This window comes from Nematolebias whitei, chromosome 18 (genome assembly GCF_014905685.2).
Source record: "Nematolebias whitei isolate Nwh7 chromosome 18, NemWhi1, whole genome shotgun sequence".
Lineage (NCBI taxonomy): Eukaryota > Metazoa > Chordata > Actinopteri > Cyprinodontiformes > Rivulidae > Nematolebias > Nematolebias whitei.
In genome coordinates, this window is record NC_056515.1 from 17,235,944 (window position 1) to 17,255,252 (window position 19,309).

Genomic DNA, 19,309 nt, shown 5'->3' on the forward strand with positions numbered 1-19,309 from the left:
GGACTTCCTGAGATTTAATTTTAACCCAGGTGTCGTCAACATACCTGAACCAATGACTTGGTGGTGTCCCTGAAAAGTACGTCAAGGCTCTCTTTTCTACCTCCTCCATGTACAGGTTGGCAACAATAGGAGAAACTGGAGACCCCATAGCACACCCATGTTTCTGCCTATAATATTGGCAGAATTATGGCTTTCTTGTTAAAAGACAAGTGAACAAATCCAAAGCTGTGTGTCGACGTTGTTTCACAGAGATTAGATCTGCAGCAGGCAACACGTCTAACTTGTCAACACATTGAAACGACATCATCCGAATGTGAAAGTAGTTTGTTTCAAAGATCGATAACAGCAGCATTTAAACAACCTTTATCAGGTAATTCAGATCGGTCCAGAGCAATAACACAAGCTGTAGGAGTTTTTAAAGCTCTGCATCTACGTCCATTTTCTGTTATTGATGTGCAGGTTTTAAGCAAATGATTAAAGTTCTTGATCCCGCTATGACATCCCATCACGTCAACACTTCAGCCAAAAAGTTGTAGCAGCACTTTATGAAAAAGCTAAAACTGATATTGTCAACAAGCCTGACCCCAGATGTAAAGCCCTGCCACAAGATGATGAGCGAGAGAGAATATTCATCCACCTTATATGACCATGCAAGAAGAGGTGTTGTTATTGTATTATTGTGATCTAATTAACTTTAAAAAAAAATATATATAATCTTATTAACTCAATTTTTTTTAACTCCTTGTGTTGTTTGCAGACTGATGATGACAGCAGCAGTCTTCTTCATCCACCAGATCATCTCCAGCTAAAAAGTCTGTAATGACTGAACTTGTTAACTTGGCATATTTTCAAAATAAACACTTTGTAAGTCTTTATTTTGGCCTTTTTTTGTACCGAACACGGCTGCGGCCACTTTGGATTTTTATTTATTTATTTATTTTATAATAATATGAATACATATCAATTTACATGTTTGTAATTTGAAAACAAAAAAAATAAAATGAAAGGCAGCAGATGAAGAAAAAAATCTTATTAAGTCTGCTCCTTATTTATCTAATAAACAATTCAAACAAACATTTACTGTAAGTAACAAAAACAAATAAATAACTTGCTTAATTTTTCAATTAAACATTTTCAATGAATTACATTCATATATATTTTTTAACAATTTGATTTTTACCAGTTTCTTAAATACCAAGATTGATTTGGCTTCCTTAATATCTGTCTCTAAGTCATTCCATAAACCAACACCCTGAATTAAGGTAGATCTTCCCTTTAAACTAGTTCTGAACTGCGGTTTAACAAAAACATCTTTCCCCTTAAGATTGTAACAGCTTGATCTTTTCACAAAATACATTTGAATATTAGAAGGTAGTGTATTTGTATGAGCTCTATACATAAGTGACAAAATGTTATAATCCACCAAATCATAGAATTTCAACAGTTTCATTTGATTAAATAAAATACTTGATGGATGATAATAATGTTTTCTTGTGATAATTCTTACAACTCTTTTCTGCAATATAAAAATAGGCTTTGTAATTGATTTACACGCTTTTCCCCAAACATTAACACAATAAACCAAGTGTGGAACAACAATTGTATTATACAACAAAAACAATGCTTTATCGTTTAGTAGATACCTAACTCTATAAAAAATTGCAATAGATTTGAATCTAAAAAAGTTAAATCTGGTCCTCTGGACATTCAAAAAAAAACAAAAAACAAAGCAAATCAACAAAAAAATGTAGAAACGTTTCGTCTCTCATCCGAGAGACTTCCTCAGTCTGAGGAGCTGTATTCAGCTCAGTCTCTTAAATAGCACCGTCTCAGAGTGGATCAACCAGTTTTGCTGCTGACAACCAAAACCAGCTGATCCAGGTAGATTTTTCTACCTGGATTATTGAGCATGCATCAGGATAAATAGATTTGGATATTTTCGTTTTAACAGAATTTATATGTTGTTTCCACGACAGTTTATCGTCAATGATGACACCCAAGAATTTCACCTCAACTCTACAAATCATTGAATCTTCAATTTGAAATGGAACATCAATAGTTTTATTTCTATTACTAAATATCATGTAATTTGTTTTATCCAAATTTAAAGATAATTTGTTTAGTCTAAACCATTTCTGAATTTTAACAAACTCCGTCATCATTGACTCCAATAACTGTTTAATATTTTTACCAGAACAAAAAAATGTTGTGTCATCAGCAAAAAGAACGCATTTAAGGAGGCCAGACACCTTGACCAAATCATTTACATACAAAATGAACAACTTTGGGCCAAGTACGGATCCTTGAGGAACTCCACAAGTAATAGTACAGTGATCCGATTTCACATCATTCATCTGTACAAACTGTCTCCTGTTTTTCAAGTAACTACACACCCATTGTAAAGCTAAACCTCTGATACCATATTTGTATAATTTATCAAAAAGAATATTATGGTCAACAGTATCAAATGCCTTTTTCAAGTCAACAAACACACTTACACAATATTGTTTACGGTCAACCGCAGTAGTTACTTGTTCCATAAAGTCCATAAGCGCCATAGATGTTGAATTTTTTGTTCTAAAACCATATTGATTATTAGTTAGAATATTTTGTTTTTCAATAAATTGGTCCAGTCTGTTACTGAATAGTTTCTCCAAGATTTTAGAAAACTGTGGTAACAAGGATATCGGTCTGTAGTTATTAAATACACATTTGTCACCATTTTTAAAAAGAGGAAATACCATTTTACCAGAGGATACCAGAGGATTTTGACACGACAACCCAGTTTTCAACAGCAACCACCAACATTACAATTCGTCACACACCAAAAAAAGTCGGCCTTTTGCTTATTTTTCAAGTTATCCAACTCAAAACGTTTACATATCAGGAATGTTGACATGGCAACCCAATTTTCGAACAACATAAATAAATAAATAAATACTTTCTTATGCCTAGATGCACCCACACATCAAAATGGAAATCAGTACCTCACTTATTTTTCAAGTTATCACAATCAAAATATGCAGGAATGGACAGAGTATGTGATTGATTCAAATTCCCCCTTTTGGCTCTGCGACGGGGACAACAAGCCAAAATAAATAAACCATGAATAAATAATGTAACAACTGCTTTCACAGGCAATACTAATAAATGTATATTCAAAAAGGTTTATTTTTTAGCTAAATGAAAACTGTATACATCTTACTTTAGGCAGTTCCTCTATCTGGTTGGCATCGAGGTAGAGTTCCTGCAGGGTCTTCTCAAAACTAAAGATCTCCTTGGGAACAGTCTCCAGGCTGCTGTGGGAGTAGTCCAGCGATGTTACTGCCTCCTCCTCACCCCGCAAGCAGCGGCACGGCACCAGGCGAACAAACAAACTCCGCTTTGACATCCTTGGGGACTGGAGAAGAAAAGAAAGGACATTAACATATACCCAGTACAACATGCCTTTTTGTTTTAAGTGCTTGGGTTTAGAGGTTTCTCCCTCTATTCTCTTTTTTTTTTGGCCGTGCGAAATAATTTAAAAAAGCTCAAATACAGATTTTTGTGCGCAAAATATTAACTAAAATAACACATTGCTCATTTTCTCCATTTCAGTTCTTTTCATAGATAATCAGGGGAATACTTGTGAGTTTACTTGTGTGTTTTTGAGTATGTTTACTCTTTGTTGGCTCATAGCACGAGTGTCTGATTTATGACAAACTTACATTTCCTAGAAAGTTGAACAAGCTTGCCTTTTATCCTGTTAGACATTGTTGTTACAGTACACTACAGTTACCATCTCTAACTGCTAATGTATTCAAACAAACAAGGCTTATAAATATTCTCTGTAGTTTGTGAGTTTTTGTATGATGTGACAATTGTCAGTGTTAGAAACAAAACTAAAAAAAAAATACCCATAATTCATTGGCCCCTACAGTGTTCCAGCAGTATATTGTTTATCCTTCGTTCAATCCTTATCGTGTACCATGGCATGTATCCAGCACTTCTGAAAGGAAGCACAAGCTGCTTCATGCACTCTGAATTGCTTCTTTCAATCAGCAATCAACTTGTAAAAAAGCTGAACATTTACAGTGAATCACCACAGAGTAAATCAATACTTGAAACAAATGACTAAAATTTAAAATGTAAAATCATAAACAAGCCAAAGCCAATGTTCCCGTTGCTGAAGGATTTGAATAGTAAAGGTTTGTAGTTCGAGAAGCTCGTTTTTCTGGACACAAATTTAACAGGAAATGCAAGTAAACAATGTTTTTGGTTTAAGTTATTCAAGTGGGTAGGAGTTACACTATATAGAACAGAGGTAGTCATTTTTTTCCAAGTCTAAGGCGGTGCAGAGTGACGTATCCTGGTTAGTGAGAACAATTTTATCCACCACCAGGTGCAATGGCGGAGCGAGGCAGATGGTCAGTGGTGACCTTGGTAGCTACAGAATACTCTTCAGTCACCCCAGTCACTTGAGTAACCTATACTTTTAAACAATGCAAAAACTACAAAGCATAGTTTTTTTGTTTTTTTTTTATGACAGAGGTGGCTGGTTTGCATATGTGTATGATGGTGGCCGTCTTGGAGGTTCAAGTGGCAACCCCATTTTCGAAAGGAACTTGTCTTAAGTTTAGATGCAGCCATAAAACAAAAGGGAAGTTTGCCAAATGCCTAGTTTTCAAGTTATTCAGTTCACAAGTTTTCATATAGTAGAGGCCATCTGACATTTTGACGAGCTAACCCAGTTTTCGAAAGGAACCTTTTTTTACACCTAGATGCAGCCACTCATCAAAAACAAAGTTTGCCTATTGCCTAATTTTACAGTTATCCAGATCACAAAGTTTACATATATAGATATATATATGTGGCAGCCATCTTGGAGTTTGACACGGCTCTCTCCTTAATTCATTCGAGGGGCAGCTGTGGCTGAGTGGTTACAGCAGTTGTCATCCAATGGGAGAGTTGAGGGTTTGATTCCACCAGCAGTCACATGCTGAAGTGTCCCTGGGCAAGACACTGAACCCCTCATCGCCTCCGATGTGTGTCCCATCGGTGTATGAATGTGATAAAGCACTGATTAGTCTCTACAGATTCAGATTAGCTTTGTAAAGATCTAGTAGATTGCTTTGTGGATAGGTAAATGAGGGCACAGATTATATTGTAAAGCGCTTCGAGTATCTTAACTAGATAGAAAGGCACTATACAAGTACCGGTAAAAATCCATTTACTATTTACCATAAATCCTCAGTAGAGCTCCTTTAGAAAGTAGCCTATGATAACTGTGTTCTCTATGTGAGATGGCATGGTGTTCTAATTTAGTCATTTAGTATTCAGTAGTTCTGATGTGTTGAGTGTTTGGCATAGATGTGTGTACACTGTATGTTTGTTATTCATACTTTGTTCTGATTTTGTTGTCACTAAATTACATCTGAACATAGAAGGGGGAAATATTTGTTCACAAGCATTCTGTAACCTTTCACACAAAACATTTCTTGTTTCTTGTTTTACACTTGCATTCTTTGGCCTTTTGCTTGACTGCACCTTAATAATTTTTACTGTAAATCTAGTGTACCATAATTAAAAGGTCACTTCTGCTATTCAATTATGTAATAAAACAGTTGTTACTTTAGCTGTTTTTCATCCCGCAAGGGACAATGGGACAGATTGCCAAGGTCTGTAAATAAAACCACTGAAAAAGCTAGTGTAGGATTAAACAACCAAACGTATAACTTACTGTACATTTTAAAATTTTGCACTAGAGAGAGCTGAGCTGTAAGGCAAAGCTCTCGGTTTACCCAGTAGATAAACTGCCTGGCCAAAAAAAAAAAGAGTTGTCACTAAAAAAAAAAAGTTCACACACTAATATTTCGTTGGACCGCCTTTACCTTTGATTACATCATGCATTCACTGTGGCATTGTTTCAATAAGCTTCTGCAATGTCACAAGATCCATTTCCATCCAGTGTTGCATTAATTTTTCACCAAGATCTTGCATTGATGATGTCAGATTCTGAGCACTGCACAAAGCCTTATCCAACACATCCCAAAGATTTTCAAGGGGTTAAGGTCTGGACTCTGTGGTGGCCAGTCCATGTGTGAAAATGATGTCTCATGCTCCCAGAAACACTCTTTCACAGTTCGAGCCCGATGAATCCTGGCATTTTGGAATATGCCTGTGCGATCAGGGAAGAAAAAAATCTGTTGATGGAATAACCTGGTCATTCAGTATATTCAGGTAGTCAGCTGACCTCATTCTTTGAGCACATACTGTTGCTGAACCAAGACCTGACCAACTGCAGCAACCCCAGATCATAGACTGCCCCCACAGGCTTGTACAGTAGGCACTAGGCATGATGGGTGCATCACTTCACCTGCCTCTCTTCTGACCCTGATGTGCCCATCACTCTGGAACAGGGTAAATATGGACTCATCAGACCACATAACCTTCTTTCATTGCTCCAAATTCCAATCTTTAAGCTCCCTAGCAAATTGAAGCCTTTTTTTCCCAGTTATCTTCACTGATTAGTGGTTTTCTTAAGGCTACACAGCTGTTCAGTCCCAATCCCTTGAGTTCCCTTCACATTGTGCGTGTGGAAATGCTCTTTCACTATTAAACATAGCCCTGAAAATTAGAATATTGTGTAAAGGTTAAATGGTAAAATGGTAAATGGACTGTACTTATATAGCACCTTTCTATCTTATCGAGATACTCAAAGCGCTTTACACTACAATCTGTGTCCTCATTTACCCATTCATACAGCACTCTACTAGATCTCTACAAAGCTAATTAAACAAATACTTTTTTTAAGAGACTAATTAGTGCTTTACCACATTCATACACTGATGGGACACACATTGGAGGCAATGAGGGGTTCAGTGTGTTGCCCACGGACACTTCGGCATGTGACTGCTGGTGGATTCGAACCCCCAACTCTTGCATTGGAAGACGACTGCTCTAACCACTCAGCCACAGCCAACAGGTTCAATACTGAAGACACCTGGTGCCACACTCTAATCAGTTAATTAACTGAAAACACCTGCAAAGGCCTTTAAAGTCTAGTTCTTTATGTTACAAAAATATGGGGAAGACTGCTGACTTGAAAGTTGTCAAAAAGACGACCACTGACACCTTGCATAAGGAGGGCAAGATATAAAAGGTAATAGCTAAAGAGGCTGGCTGTTCACAGAGCTCTGTGTCCATGCACATTATTAGAGGCTAAGGTAAGGAAATTATGTAGTAGAAAAAAGTATACAAGCAATAGGGATAATCGCACCCTGGAGAGGATGGTGAAACAAAACCCATTCCAAAATGTGGGGGAGATTTTCAAAGACTGGACTGCAGCTGGAGTCAATGCTTCAAGAACCACCACGCTCTGACGTATGCAAGACATGGGTTTCAACTGTTGCCTTGCTTGTGTCAAGCCACTCTTGAACAAGAAACAGCATCAGAGCATCTCACCTGGGCTCAAGACAAAAAGGACTGGACTGCTGCCGATTGGTCTAAAGTTAGGTTCTCTGATGAAAGTAAATTTTGCATTTCCTTTGGAAATCAAGGTCCCAGAGTCTGAAGGAAGAGAGAAGAGGCACAGAATCCATGTTGCTTGAGGTCCAGTGTAAAGTTTCCACAGTCAGTGATGGTTTGGGGTGACATGTCATCTGTTGGTGTTGGTCCACTGTGTTTTCTGAGGTCCAAGGTCAACACAGACGTCTACCAGGAAGTTTTAGAGCACTTCATGCTTCCTGCTGCTGACCAACTTTATGAAGATGCAGATTTAATTTTCCAACAGGACTTTGCATCTGCAGACAGTGCCAAAGCTACCAGTACCTGGTTTAAGGACCATGATATCCCTGTTCTTAATTGGCCAGTAAACTTGCCTGACCTTAACCCCGTAGAAAATTTATGGGGTATTGTGAAGAGGAAGATGTGATACACCAGACCCAACAATTCAGAAGAGCTGAAGGCCACTATCAGAGCAACCTGGTCTCTCATAACACCTGAGCAGTGCCACAGACTGATCCACTCCATGCCACGCTGCATCACTGCAGTAATCCAGGCAAAAGGAGCAACAACTAAGTATTGATGCTGTACATGCTCATACTTTTCATGTTCATACTTTTCATGTTCATACTTTTCAGTTGACCATCATTTCTAAAAATCCTTTTTATTGGTTTTAAATAACATTCTAATTTTCTGAGATACTGAATTTGGAGTTTTCATTAGTTGTCAGTTATAATCATCAACATTAAAATAAATAAACATTTGAAATATATCCGTCTGTGTGTAATGAATGAATATAACATGAGTTTCACTTTTTGAATGGAATTACTGAAATAAATCAACTCTTTCACGATATTCTAATTTTATGACCAGCACCTGTAAATCGTTACAGGAATTACACCGCTAATATTGATGAACATGGCTGTTTTGTTTACAGCGCTGCTTGTTTAGTTTCCAACATTATGCAAAAATAAAAGTTTTTCCAGTAAGGGGGAAAAAAAGAATAAAGTAATGAACAACAATAGTGGCCATGTTGGAATGGCTACCTGAAGCAGTCCCCAAAGGTAATCTGGTATGCAGCAAAGTGAACGTACTATGTATAAAGTAATGAGAACCATACATCCCACAACACAGATAGGCTTATCCACTGACCTACATGTTAATGAAATGATGGCAGACTAGATTCACCCAGCTCCATCAGGAGCTTTGACTTCTGAGCTAAGAACATTCAAGACATGTCGTCCAGGCTCCAGATATGTTAAGCTCTCTGGACAGATTTTCCTCCTTAGCCTACTTCTTTGAGCAAAGCATCATCATGCCAGTAAGTTCTTAGCCTGATAGCAGGAAAACTGTGAAAAGCTTAGGCAACAAGAGTGCGAGCTTACACAAACAGAAGCTGTATTTATTCAGATATTTAAAAAATGTATGAACTTTTCACATGTGACTCTGCAGCTCAGAGACATACGTTGTGGCCTCTTCTGTGCAATAGTGAAAGAAGTAGTGCAGCAGACAGGCCGGTCAAACTCCCACTATATTTTTGTACTGAGATAGGAAACCACTTCCCTCTTACAACCTTTTCCCTGTCACCCAAGTGCCTCAAGTCAGTGCTGCTGCTGTAGAGAAGGAAAGTAGAGAATTGGCTCTCGGAGCCCAAAGTCACATACAGCTGTATGTATAAACAGATACTGAATTGGAAAAATACAAGCAAGTAAATTTTGAACGAGATGCCAAAGTATGATATATTTATAAGTCTAGCATTACTTGAAGGAATGCATGTCGCCCACTGGCTTTCATGCCAGAGCTTTAAACTGCAAGTATCTTAAACTGAAAAATGACTGAGAAAAATGATGAACTGTGACTGCATCACAATTTAGCTCAGTACTGTATTTGTAAAATTGCTTGAGTTATAGTAATTTTTCTATTTAGTAATGTTTATTAACTTGTGGCAGCCATCTTGAATTAGAGTACCTCTAAAAGTTAATCAGTTGTAGCCGTACGTCCAGTGATTCCATTCTGAAAGTTTTATTAAAATCTGCCCAGTGATTCATGAAATATTTTGCTAAAAAACAAAATTGATTTTGTTTAGATTTCTTTTTTTTTAATTTCAAGTAAATATGTTGTGCAATAAGCAGTTCTCAGCATTTTTAGACAAATAGTCTTCCAGTAAACCTGAGCTCACCTGTGACAGTCACACTATTTGTCAACACGATATTTTAAAAATTGAAGGAATTCTAGCAATTTCTGTGGGTTTTTTTTTTTGTTTGTTTGTTTTTCATTTTTTTGAAGTTCTACTGACAGCAGTCGCCATCTTGAACTTGGTTGACTCTAAATGTTATCAGTTGTAGATGCACATCCAATTATTATTTTCTGAAACTTTAATTAAAAACCGACTAGTGATTTATGGGATAGTTTGCCAACAGTTGATTCAGAAATATTGAATTGCAAAATTGTAATAGATGACTACAACATAAGTTGTGCTAAAAATATCTGCACATTCCTTAAAGATCCATGTAGTTGATGGAGATGTGTAGGCATTTTCAAACAAAATTTCCAAATTTATTATAAAATCTTTTTAAATATAAGCTAAGTTTTGTTTAAAAAAGGGGGGGGGGGCAGCTGTGGCTGGTGGTTAGAGAAGTCGTCCTCCAATGCAAGAATCGGGGGTTCGATTCCACCAGCAGTCACATGCCCAAGTGTCCTTGGGCAAGACACTGAACCCCTCATTGTCTCTGATGTGTGTTCCATCACTGTAAGAATGTGATAAAGCTCTGATTAGTCTTTGTACAGAAATACTAGAGTGCTGTATGAATGGGTAAATGAGGACACAGATGGTAGTGTAGAGCTTTGAGTATCTTGTTAAGATAGAAAAGCACACCATAAGTGCAGTCCATTTACCAGTGACTTTCAAACCCCAATACATTACGACGAAGACTGGTTCATCCCAAAGATCCAGTCCCCCGGCACAAACAGAGTAATATTGTGTATGCTGTTCAGTGTCAGGAGGTGATCAGTCTTACATTGGGGAAACTAAACAGCCACTGGCCAAAAGGATGGCCCAGCACAGAAGATCAACATCATCAGGCCAGGACTCTGCGGTCTACACTCATCTCCAGGCCAGCGGTCACTCTTTCAGGGATGAAGATGTTCACATCCTGGACAGAGAGGAACGATGGTTTGAGAGAAGAGTAAAGGAGGCCATCTTTGTGAAAAGAAACCGTCCATCATTAAACAGGGGTGGAGGCCTCCGGGTTCAACTGTCCCCCTCCTACAATATTGTTATTGCTAGTATCACTCAGCCTAGGGATGTACGATATCATCAGTATGGTATCGTATTGGCCAATATTAGCGTTAAAGTTCAATATCGGACATCGGCCATTCCATTAAAATAACTCAACGATATAAAAGGCGCTGTTTTTGCCTGCAGAAGCAGCACAACGCAATGACGTCACGCGCGCCTACCTGATCTCATGGAGGAGAGGAAAATTCAAAATGTCGGCAGTGTGGAAGTTTTATTTTTCGTTGGTGAGCATGTCAGATTCCGAATATTTATGGACTACGTTGAGCCTCGCTACATGGTCCCCAGTCAGATATTTTTTGGACGTAACATTTCCAGAGTTACAAGCCGTCATTTCCAACGTCATCGAGAAGTCAATAGCCGACAGCACTTGGGTGAGTTTTACCACAGACATCAAGTGTTAGCCCCCTTAGCATGATTAGTCTTACGGCACAATGGATAGACAAAATCTTTGAACTTATAAAGTCTGTCCTTCATGCACAAGAGTGCAGAGGATCCCACTCTGCAGCTAGGAACCTGGAACAATCCTCCACAAGTGAGACAGCATCACAGGTGACTAATGCTAATAAATAACATTTAACACTGTTCATTTAATATAAGTTAAAGTGCTATGCATATCATATGGCTGTTACTGAATATATGTCACCAGCTCTTACAGCTGTTGCACAATTTTAATAGCAAATAAGCCTAAATAAGAGGAATATGTTCTGACAAAGGAAAGTATATAAAATATCGGCATAGGTTATCGGACAAATAAGTTTTAACATATCGGCATATTGGACATCAGCCAAAAATCCCATATCGTGCAGCCCTAACTCAGACCCCTGTGAATAGCAAGCAGCCATAAAGGTTCTAATGATCCATTGTTAGACTGATGGTCCTCCTTTATCATGTGAACAGATAGTTTTGAATGTCAACAACAAACTGGTTGATCCCCTATGAGAAGGTGCTATTTATAAGACTGAGCTGAATGCAGCTCCTCAGACTAGCAAAGTTTACATGCACAAAATTCTTTGACAGGACTGAAATGTTTTCAGATTAAATACTTTAAAACGTATTGTTTACATGGGCACACTCAGTTCATGACGAGCGTTTACATGCAGCGGGCTTTTATTCTGAATAGAAGTACTGACATGTGCGGAGTGGTAAAATTTTCTTTAAAAAAACCACCGAAGAAGTTGTTCTACTTCCGTTTACTTCCGGGATGAACGTAAAAATTTCTGACTGATAAAGCGTTGTGTCTACTGAACAATACAATTGTTGTGCCACATTTGATTTATTGTGTTGCTATCTGGGGTACAGCTTGTAAAACTGCAACCAAGTCTATTTTTATTTTACAAAAAAGAGTTATAAGAGTTATCGCAAAAAAGCATTATCGCCATCCTTCAAGTATTTTGTTTTATCAACTGAAAATTCTTAAGTTTTATGATTTGGTGGATTACAATATTCTATTATTTATGTACAAGGCTCAGAACCAAAATTTACCATCAAACATACAAGTGTATTTTGTTAAAAGGAATAGTTGTTATAATTTAAAGGGAACAGATATTTTTGTAAAGATGAAATATAGAACAAGTCTTAAGGGTAGGTCTACTTTGATCAAGGGAATTAGTTTATGGAATGGTTTGGATAATGAGATCAAAAAGGAGAATTCATTAGTTGTATTTAAAAAAAAGATTAAGAATGTATTGATGATGAAATATATTTAAGTTGGATAATGGTATGGAATTATAATGAATTGTGATAAGTTTTTTTGGTTGGTTGTATTATGTATTGCTTGAATAGATCGTTTTGAATTGATATTGTTTAGAAGGGGCAGAAATGATAAGAATTTGTTCTTCTTCTGCTGCCTTTCATTTTATATGTATCTTATTTTATTTGTATGGAATAAGTCTTGTTTAAACTGAAATGAAATGAATGAATGAATAAAATTAAATAAAAAATAAATAAAGAAACCTAAGCGCCCAAAATGTACCCGCGCCAGGTTTTAATGACGGTGGAGACGTTACTGCACTCACTGACTGAGCTACAGGTAATACAGATTATTTTGAGATCTTTCAAAGTTTCTAGTAGAAATGTTGTGTCGCTCACCGACTAGTTTTGCTTCCCCGACATGCTAACATTATTAGCATCTAGCCAGGCGGAAACACGCGAGGTAGACGTAGGTCGCACATGTGCAGTCAGGTCAGTTTTCCACAATCGGAAAAAAATGAACAGATTAAATGTTTACATGCACACCGTTTGGATTATAAATTGGCATAAACCACCAGTCATATTCTGATTACAAATTCATTCGGATCGAGCTGAATCAACAAAGAATAATCCGAATGGGGCGTTTACATGATGCATTTTTATTGTGAATGGCCGTTTAATCCGATTACTTATGTTCATGTAAACATAGCTAGTGACGAAGTCTTTTGGATTAAAGACGAAACTTTTCAACAAGATTTTTTTTATCCGTCCGGAGAAACTGACTTAACTTTAAGAGTCCATTTAGCATTTAAAGTCACGGTATTGTTTTTAGCCCTGCATCCTTGTAGAACATTCAGAAATTTTAAAAACTAGTCAGACATATTGAACTCTAGAGAATCAAAACATCCACAGGAATATAATTTGGTCTGCGTGGGAGACTGTGTGTGTCGGGGTTAAACGGAAACAAGTGCAGCGTTTGACACAGTCGAGCAGCCTGGGTTATTTATAGGGCTTGTCTGGTTGATATAGCAGAATGTGATTAGTATGAGCTAGCTCTAGCTTTATGAGAACAGCTTTTCGTCCATATTGAAGTGGACTGTTATTGGATTGCCTAACCACAGCTGCAACTTTGCAGAGGTAGAGATTATGGCATCAGAAACAAAGCATGAGCATGTCTGTAGTACTCCCTGCATCTGAAGGAAGAGGAAAGAAACAAGCCACTTCCTCAATATAAGGCGGAGCACTAGCAGCATTTCCCCTCTCTATCTTTTCTTTAGCTTCAACCTACCTTTTATATTGTACTTTACCCCACAGATCCCACCTTATCCCAACTAACAAATCAAGGTTTAATATGTTTCATTCACACCATGTTAAATGAGTAATTTTGAATAAAACTAAAAGAAAATGACAAGATACTGAACATTTGATCTGCATGATCTAGTTTTATATAAATAATGCATAAAAATTGTTGATCTGTGAAAGTACAAATCTGTATAAATTGACATTTATCGGTACTTTTATACGTCAGGACAAAAGTAGCAGCCTGACTCATTCAATTGAATTTCAATTCAGTTTATTTATTTAGCACCAAATCACAACAGAAGTTGTGCACTGGGAGACACTGGGAGTGCTCAACTCTGCAGAGTTGTTTTTATGACTTCCAAAAACTTCTTCAGCTAACGATAGATGCAGGTCCCATATTCTCCAACTATGACTTGTGGATTGCCAGTCCAAATGGTACTAAGAGCATGTCATGGTGTCAGAATTCACCGAGCACCCTAAAGATGTTCCTGAGGCCAGTGGTGTAGAACTGGGAGTCAAGTCCCTCAGCATATCAATACTAAAGAAGACTGAAGCAGCCAATCTGAACTAGTCAGTGCAGAGAACATCTTACACCAGTGCTGTTGTCACAACAAAATGTGATCCTCCAGTCATCGAAACACATGAACAAGATAATGTTGATGAAGAGCATCTTAAGAAAACACTGAAGAACGCAGAGGACAGTGTTGCTGCATATTTTTCACGGCTCTCAACTGATAAAGCAGTAGAATTCTCTGGATGCGATGCCAAGCAGAAGAGAACTGAAGGACTTAGACAACATTTGCCAAAGACCATCTTTGTGGCCTTTTACTGGACATGCCGCCATCACATTCTGACACAATGCTGAGAACATAAGAATGCCTGATGATCTCCTCAAAGTCCTTTAGGATGTGATATGCTCATGTGTGCATGAATATGCAGCTCTTCATTGTTGCTTACCTAATCATGTGGACAAACAAATATAAATGGAAAAGTGTAATTAAAAAGGGGTGCACCGACTGCAGTTTTCTGGCTGATCACAGATTTCTACAAAGCCTGACCTGTCGATTCTGATTTTGGCTGATACCAATTTTGTTTTATAAGCGACACTGTCAGGTGTTATAAGGTCACAATGCACATTCAATTTGCCAATATTATTTTATTGAAAAACATACCCTTGAACACTAGCCTAAAAACAATGCAAACTTGTTTTAACTGGCCAAGTGGTAGCGTTTTGAAAAATAAATTAACTTTAGACAATTGTTAAAACTGCAAAAAAATAATAATAATTCAGTAAAATCAGTTTCTGTACGATCTGTCAAAAGTAAGGAAATCTGGGCCGATAAATTGGCCGGTCGATTTATCGGTGCTCCCCTAGTAATAATAGTAGTGTAATAATAGGTGGTACAGTGGCTCAGTTGGTAGAGCGGTTACCTCTCATCGAGAGGGTTGCCAGATCTAATCCCGGCCCAGGGTTCTTTCTGGGTGGAGTTTGCATACTTTCTGTGCATGTGTGGGTTTTCTCCGGGTACTCTGGTTTCCTCCCACAGACCAAACACATGCATGTTATAGTCTGAGTGGTGACTCTAAATTGTCCCTAGGTGAGAGTGAATGGTTGTTTGTTTCTATGTGTCCCTGCGATGGACTGGAGACCTGTCCAGGGTGTCCCTCACCTCTCACACAGTGACTGCTGGGAGAGGAAAACGCAGGTAAAGATTAGGGATGCACCAATCCACATTTTGTAACTTCCGATCCGATCCCGATACCTAGATCTCAGCCGATACCAATCCCGTTCCAATATCATGATCATTATTGATTTTATATAAGGCTGTAATAATCTCCTCTCTATAGGCAAGTACAATTTGTACAAATATATGCATGTCCAAAAAGGCAACATGGGGTAAGTTTTGTTGGATAAGTTTCAAAGTTAGAATTAAATCCTGCTAACACAAAACATGTTTTTTTTTTTTTATATTCCTAGATTTAAAGTGGATATTAAAGTGATTAGATGGCTTTAAACATCTTCTAAGTTCATGGCATAAACCAACACAAACATGTTTCTGTTTTTAGTATTTTAAATCTCTTTATAATGTAGCTGTTTTTGTTTCTTTTTTTATATATATATATAATTTTATTGTCATTTTCAATTCATATGCTTTTTATGTTTGTCTACTAATTGTACTGATAAATATCTCCTGAGGGTAAACTATATCTTGGCTGCAAGTATCAACCTGCAAAATCTTTCGTTTTCTACAGCTTATAGCAGTTGGTCATTAATTACGATGAAGTTTAGCAACTTCACGGTAAACATTCGAGCTCCGGGGCTTCAGCAGTCTGTTATTTTCGTTCAGTCCAGAGAAGGCAGTCTGATCTCGGTCAGACCCGCTCAGTCTGCCCCTCCTCCGACACGGACAGACTGAGCGGGTCTGTCCATCGTAAAACTAACTTTACCGTGGTTTAATGTGGTGCTATGGCTCTGCAGACATTGCACGTTGCTGTCTTGTTTTGTGGTGTTTCTAGTGTAAAATACTTCCACACAGCGGACATGTTTGGATGAAAAGTTGGTTAGCTGTTAGCCACAGTGCTAACTCAGTCCTCACGTTGTAGCTGGCTGCAAACTATGAACTGGATTTCCTGAATGTCAAGTCAAGTCAGATTTATTTATAGAGCACATTTAAAACTGAAACTGTTACCAAAGTGCTTAACAAAAATATCACATCATCAGATAAAAAGTAGCAAGATATATTTACAGCACATGGAATAAAAATATAAAACCAAAAACAATTAGAAACAATGAAATACTAAATCAGATCACGTTGTGTCAAAAGTCAAGGAAATAATAACAAAAAGCATAAACTCAGTCAGAAACAATGAAATACTAAATCAGATCTGATGACCTTGTGTTCAATGTGAGGCGGGTCTTATTACTCTGGATTCATGAGACACGCCTCCGTTCAGGAAATCCATTCCATAGTTTGAAGCCAACATGCATCATGGATCGCAAATATCGGCAGGTTGAATCGGAAAAATCTGATACGTAAATTATGCTGGTATTGGAGCCCGATAGATAATGGATCAGATCAGCCCCATCCCTAGTAAAGATGATGGCTGAATGGATAGTAATGTAATAACAGTAATGGTAATAAAATATGTGAATTGACAGGAGGGCACTGTGTTAGGCAATTATCAGGTAAACAAAATAATTATTTTACGGTGTGATAAAATAGGTTTGAACCCAAAATTCATAATTCCAACTGTTGATTTATGTGTATTTTATGCTTTTTGTGGCAGCAGCCATTTACAAAAAACAAGATGGTCACCAAACCAATGTTATTTTATTTGACATGACACTTCTAGTACCTCCAAATCTGGTTTAGGACACCTAATTAGTTAAATTTTTAATTTCACATATTTTATATGACTAAGTTAATCTCCCCACAACCACTTTGAAAATGGCTCATAAAATGTTTTTCCCGGACCGCATCTCTGTGCATCGGATGGAATATTGTTTATTGGGGACCAGAAATTACAACTCAGTCAAAAACTCTTTATAGACTCACAAGTTTCAGGTCAGCCTACCTGGGATGTAGACCAATTTCTCTGGACACCACATTAACAGCACATGCAACTCCAGCTGGCCCATTAGAAGAAGTACTGCTTCTTAATAATGCAGAGGGATATTGGGTTGAGACAACAGACTGATGGCTAGGATACACAGAGCCAAGTGTATATACTTCCCCAACATCATGTGGAGCTACTGCTTCTAGCTAGATAAAAAAGGTGTTGTCAGTGCTATATAAATAAACTGAATTGAATTTTGTTTTATAAGAACATTAAATTAAATCCATACAGTTAGGGTTAGGGTTAATGCTCGAAACTGAACAGCTGAAACTGGTGGAAGAACCAGCTTGTTTTCAGTATTTATGGCAGGGAATGCTGCTGAGTGAAACCTGAAGTTCAAGTTTTGTTCTCCCTCTGGCTTTTATTCTTATCAGTGAGCGCTGGTCTCAGTGGTCTTATGTGACTCTAGAAAACAAAACCACGATTGTTTTCTTAGAACGTGGTGAAATGAGAGTAAGTAATTTGATCTGAGATGAAGAACTTTTTACAGCATCTTCCTGATCTTGTGGTCTGACCAGGCCGGCTCTAAATCAATGTAATTACCACAGGGAGTCAATGTGTTATGCTTCGTAACATTTGTTACCAAGACCCAGGTACGTAAATGCCTTACAACTATAGGACAAAACTGTTTTACTGTTAAATCTGCTGAAGATAAATTCAGAAGGAAATCTTTCTGCAACAAGAAGATCATAAAACCTCAAGTAGTTAAAAAAAGAACAATTATTTAAAAAAATTACTCCAACAATAAATAAATAAAAATCTCAAACTACCATCTGCATCATTCTCCCCACTCATGCGAGCAAATCCAAACGTCAGCAATAGTCACAATAACAAATTTTGCTGGGCGATTAATTGTCTCAGAAATTATTGTGATAAACGATAATATTCTTTGAAATTAGGAATGTGCGATACGGCACATATCACGATATGTATTGTGAAGAGTATAACGATATATATCGCAATATGTTTTTGGTATAAAATTTGTAATAGGAATAAAAAAAGCATAGGGTGTCCTTTTGCCATCATTTATTTTGAATTAAGAAAATTCTACTACTAGGTCCAGAGAGTTTTTAAATAATAAACAAATCAAGTGTTAGGCTCCTTTCTTGTAGTGCAAAAGATATCAAATGTAGTTTTAGCCATATGTTTTAAACAAAAGAATATGATGTTAACTCTTAACAGTTTCTAGTCTTCTCACTTAATAAATGAACAGCAACAGAGCAGCATGTTGCACTGAAACACTTCACCCTCCAAACCTCTAGTTGGCGCCTCCTTCTGCTTTAATGGAGAGCTGACACAAAATGAGTCTGTGGCTTTGACCAGAGAGTCTCACAGTTAAAATCACACAACACAGCGTTCTTTTCACAGATCAGAGAGCAGGTTTCTCTAAAGATGACCAACGCTTACTTTTAACTTTCCACGGAAAAAAAAAAACTTTCGACGGATCTCAGCGTTTTGCGCATGCGTCAGAATACGACAACACTACGGCAAGCCGGCTGTAGTTAGCTTGTAGCTTCACTACTTAGCCCTCGAAGAAAAGACTTTAACACCACTTACACACAGTTTTCAACTAAAAAAAAGTAACGATTAAATCTGACAGCTCTGATTTTACATCAGACAGCATTACTGCGGTTAGAAGTCAGATCTCTATCGTAGGCTAAATTTCTATCGTTTCTACCGTATACCGTATATATTGCGCATTCCTATTTGAAATTTGACAATAATTAGTAATTATTGTCAAATTTAAGAAGAAATGTTTGCTAATTTGTTTTATGTGTAGTAGGGGCGGGGAAGACGGACAAAGACATGTCCTAAGCTGCGCAGCACGCTGTTTAAACCAACAGTTTTAGAGAGGGGTGGGGGACACAGAGACAGCCGCACGCTGTCTGTACTGACAGTTTACAGTTTTAGAGCAGGGTG

At 37.6% G+C, this 19,309-nt stretch overlaps 1 protein-coding gene across 1 annotated transcript in view; it reads right to left on the reverse strand.

The window, feature by feature from the left end:
- erbin (erbb2 interacting protein) overlaps nucleotides 1-19,309 on the reverse strand; it is a 92,793-nt gene that overhangs the window by 58,901 nt on the left and 14,583 nt on the right. Inside the window, exon 2 of the mRNA XM_037692240.1 lies at nucleotides 3,206-3,400. Within this exon, the coding sequence (XP_037548168.1) occupies nucleotides 3,206-3,391 (186 nt within the window). The 5' untranslated portion in view covers nucleotides 3,392-3,400. The remainder of the gene's footprint in view (nucleotides 1-3,205; nucleotides 3,401-19,309) is intronic.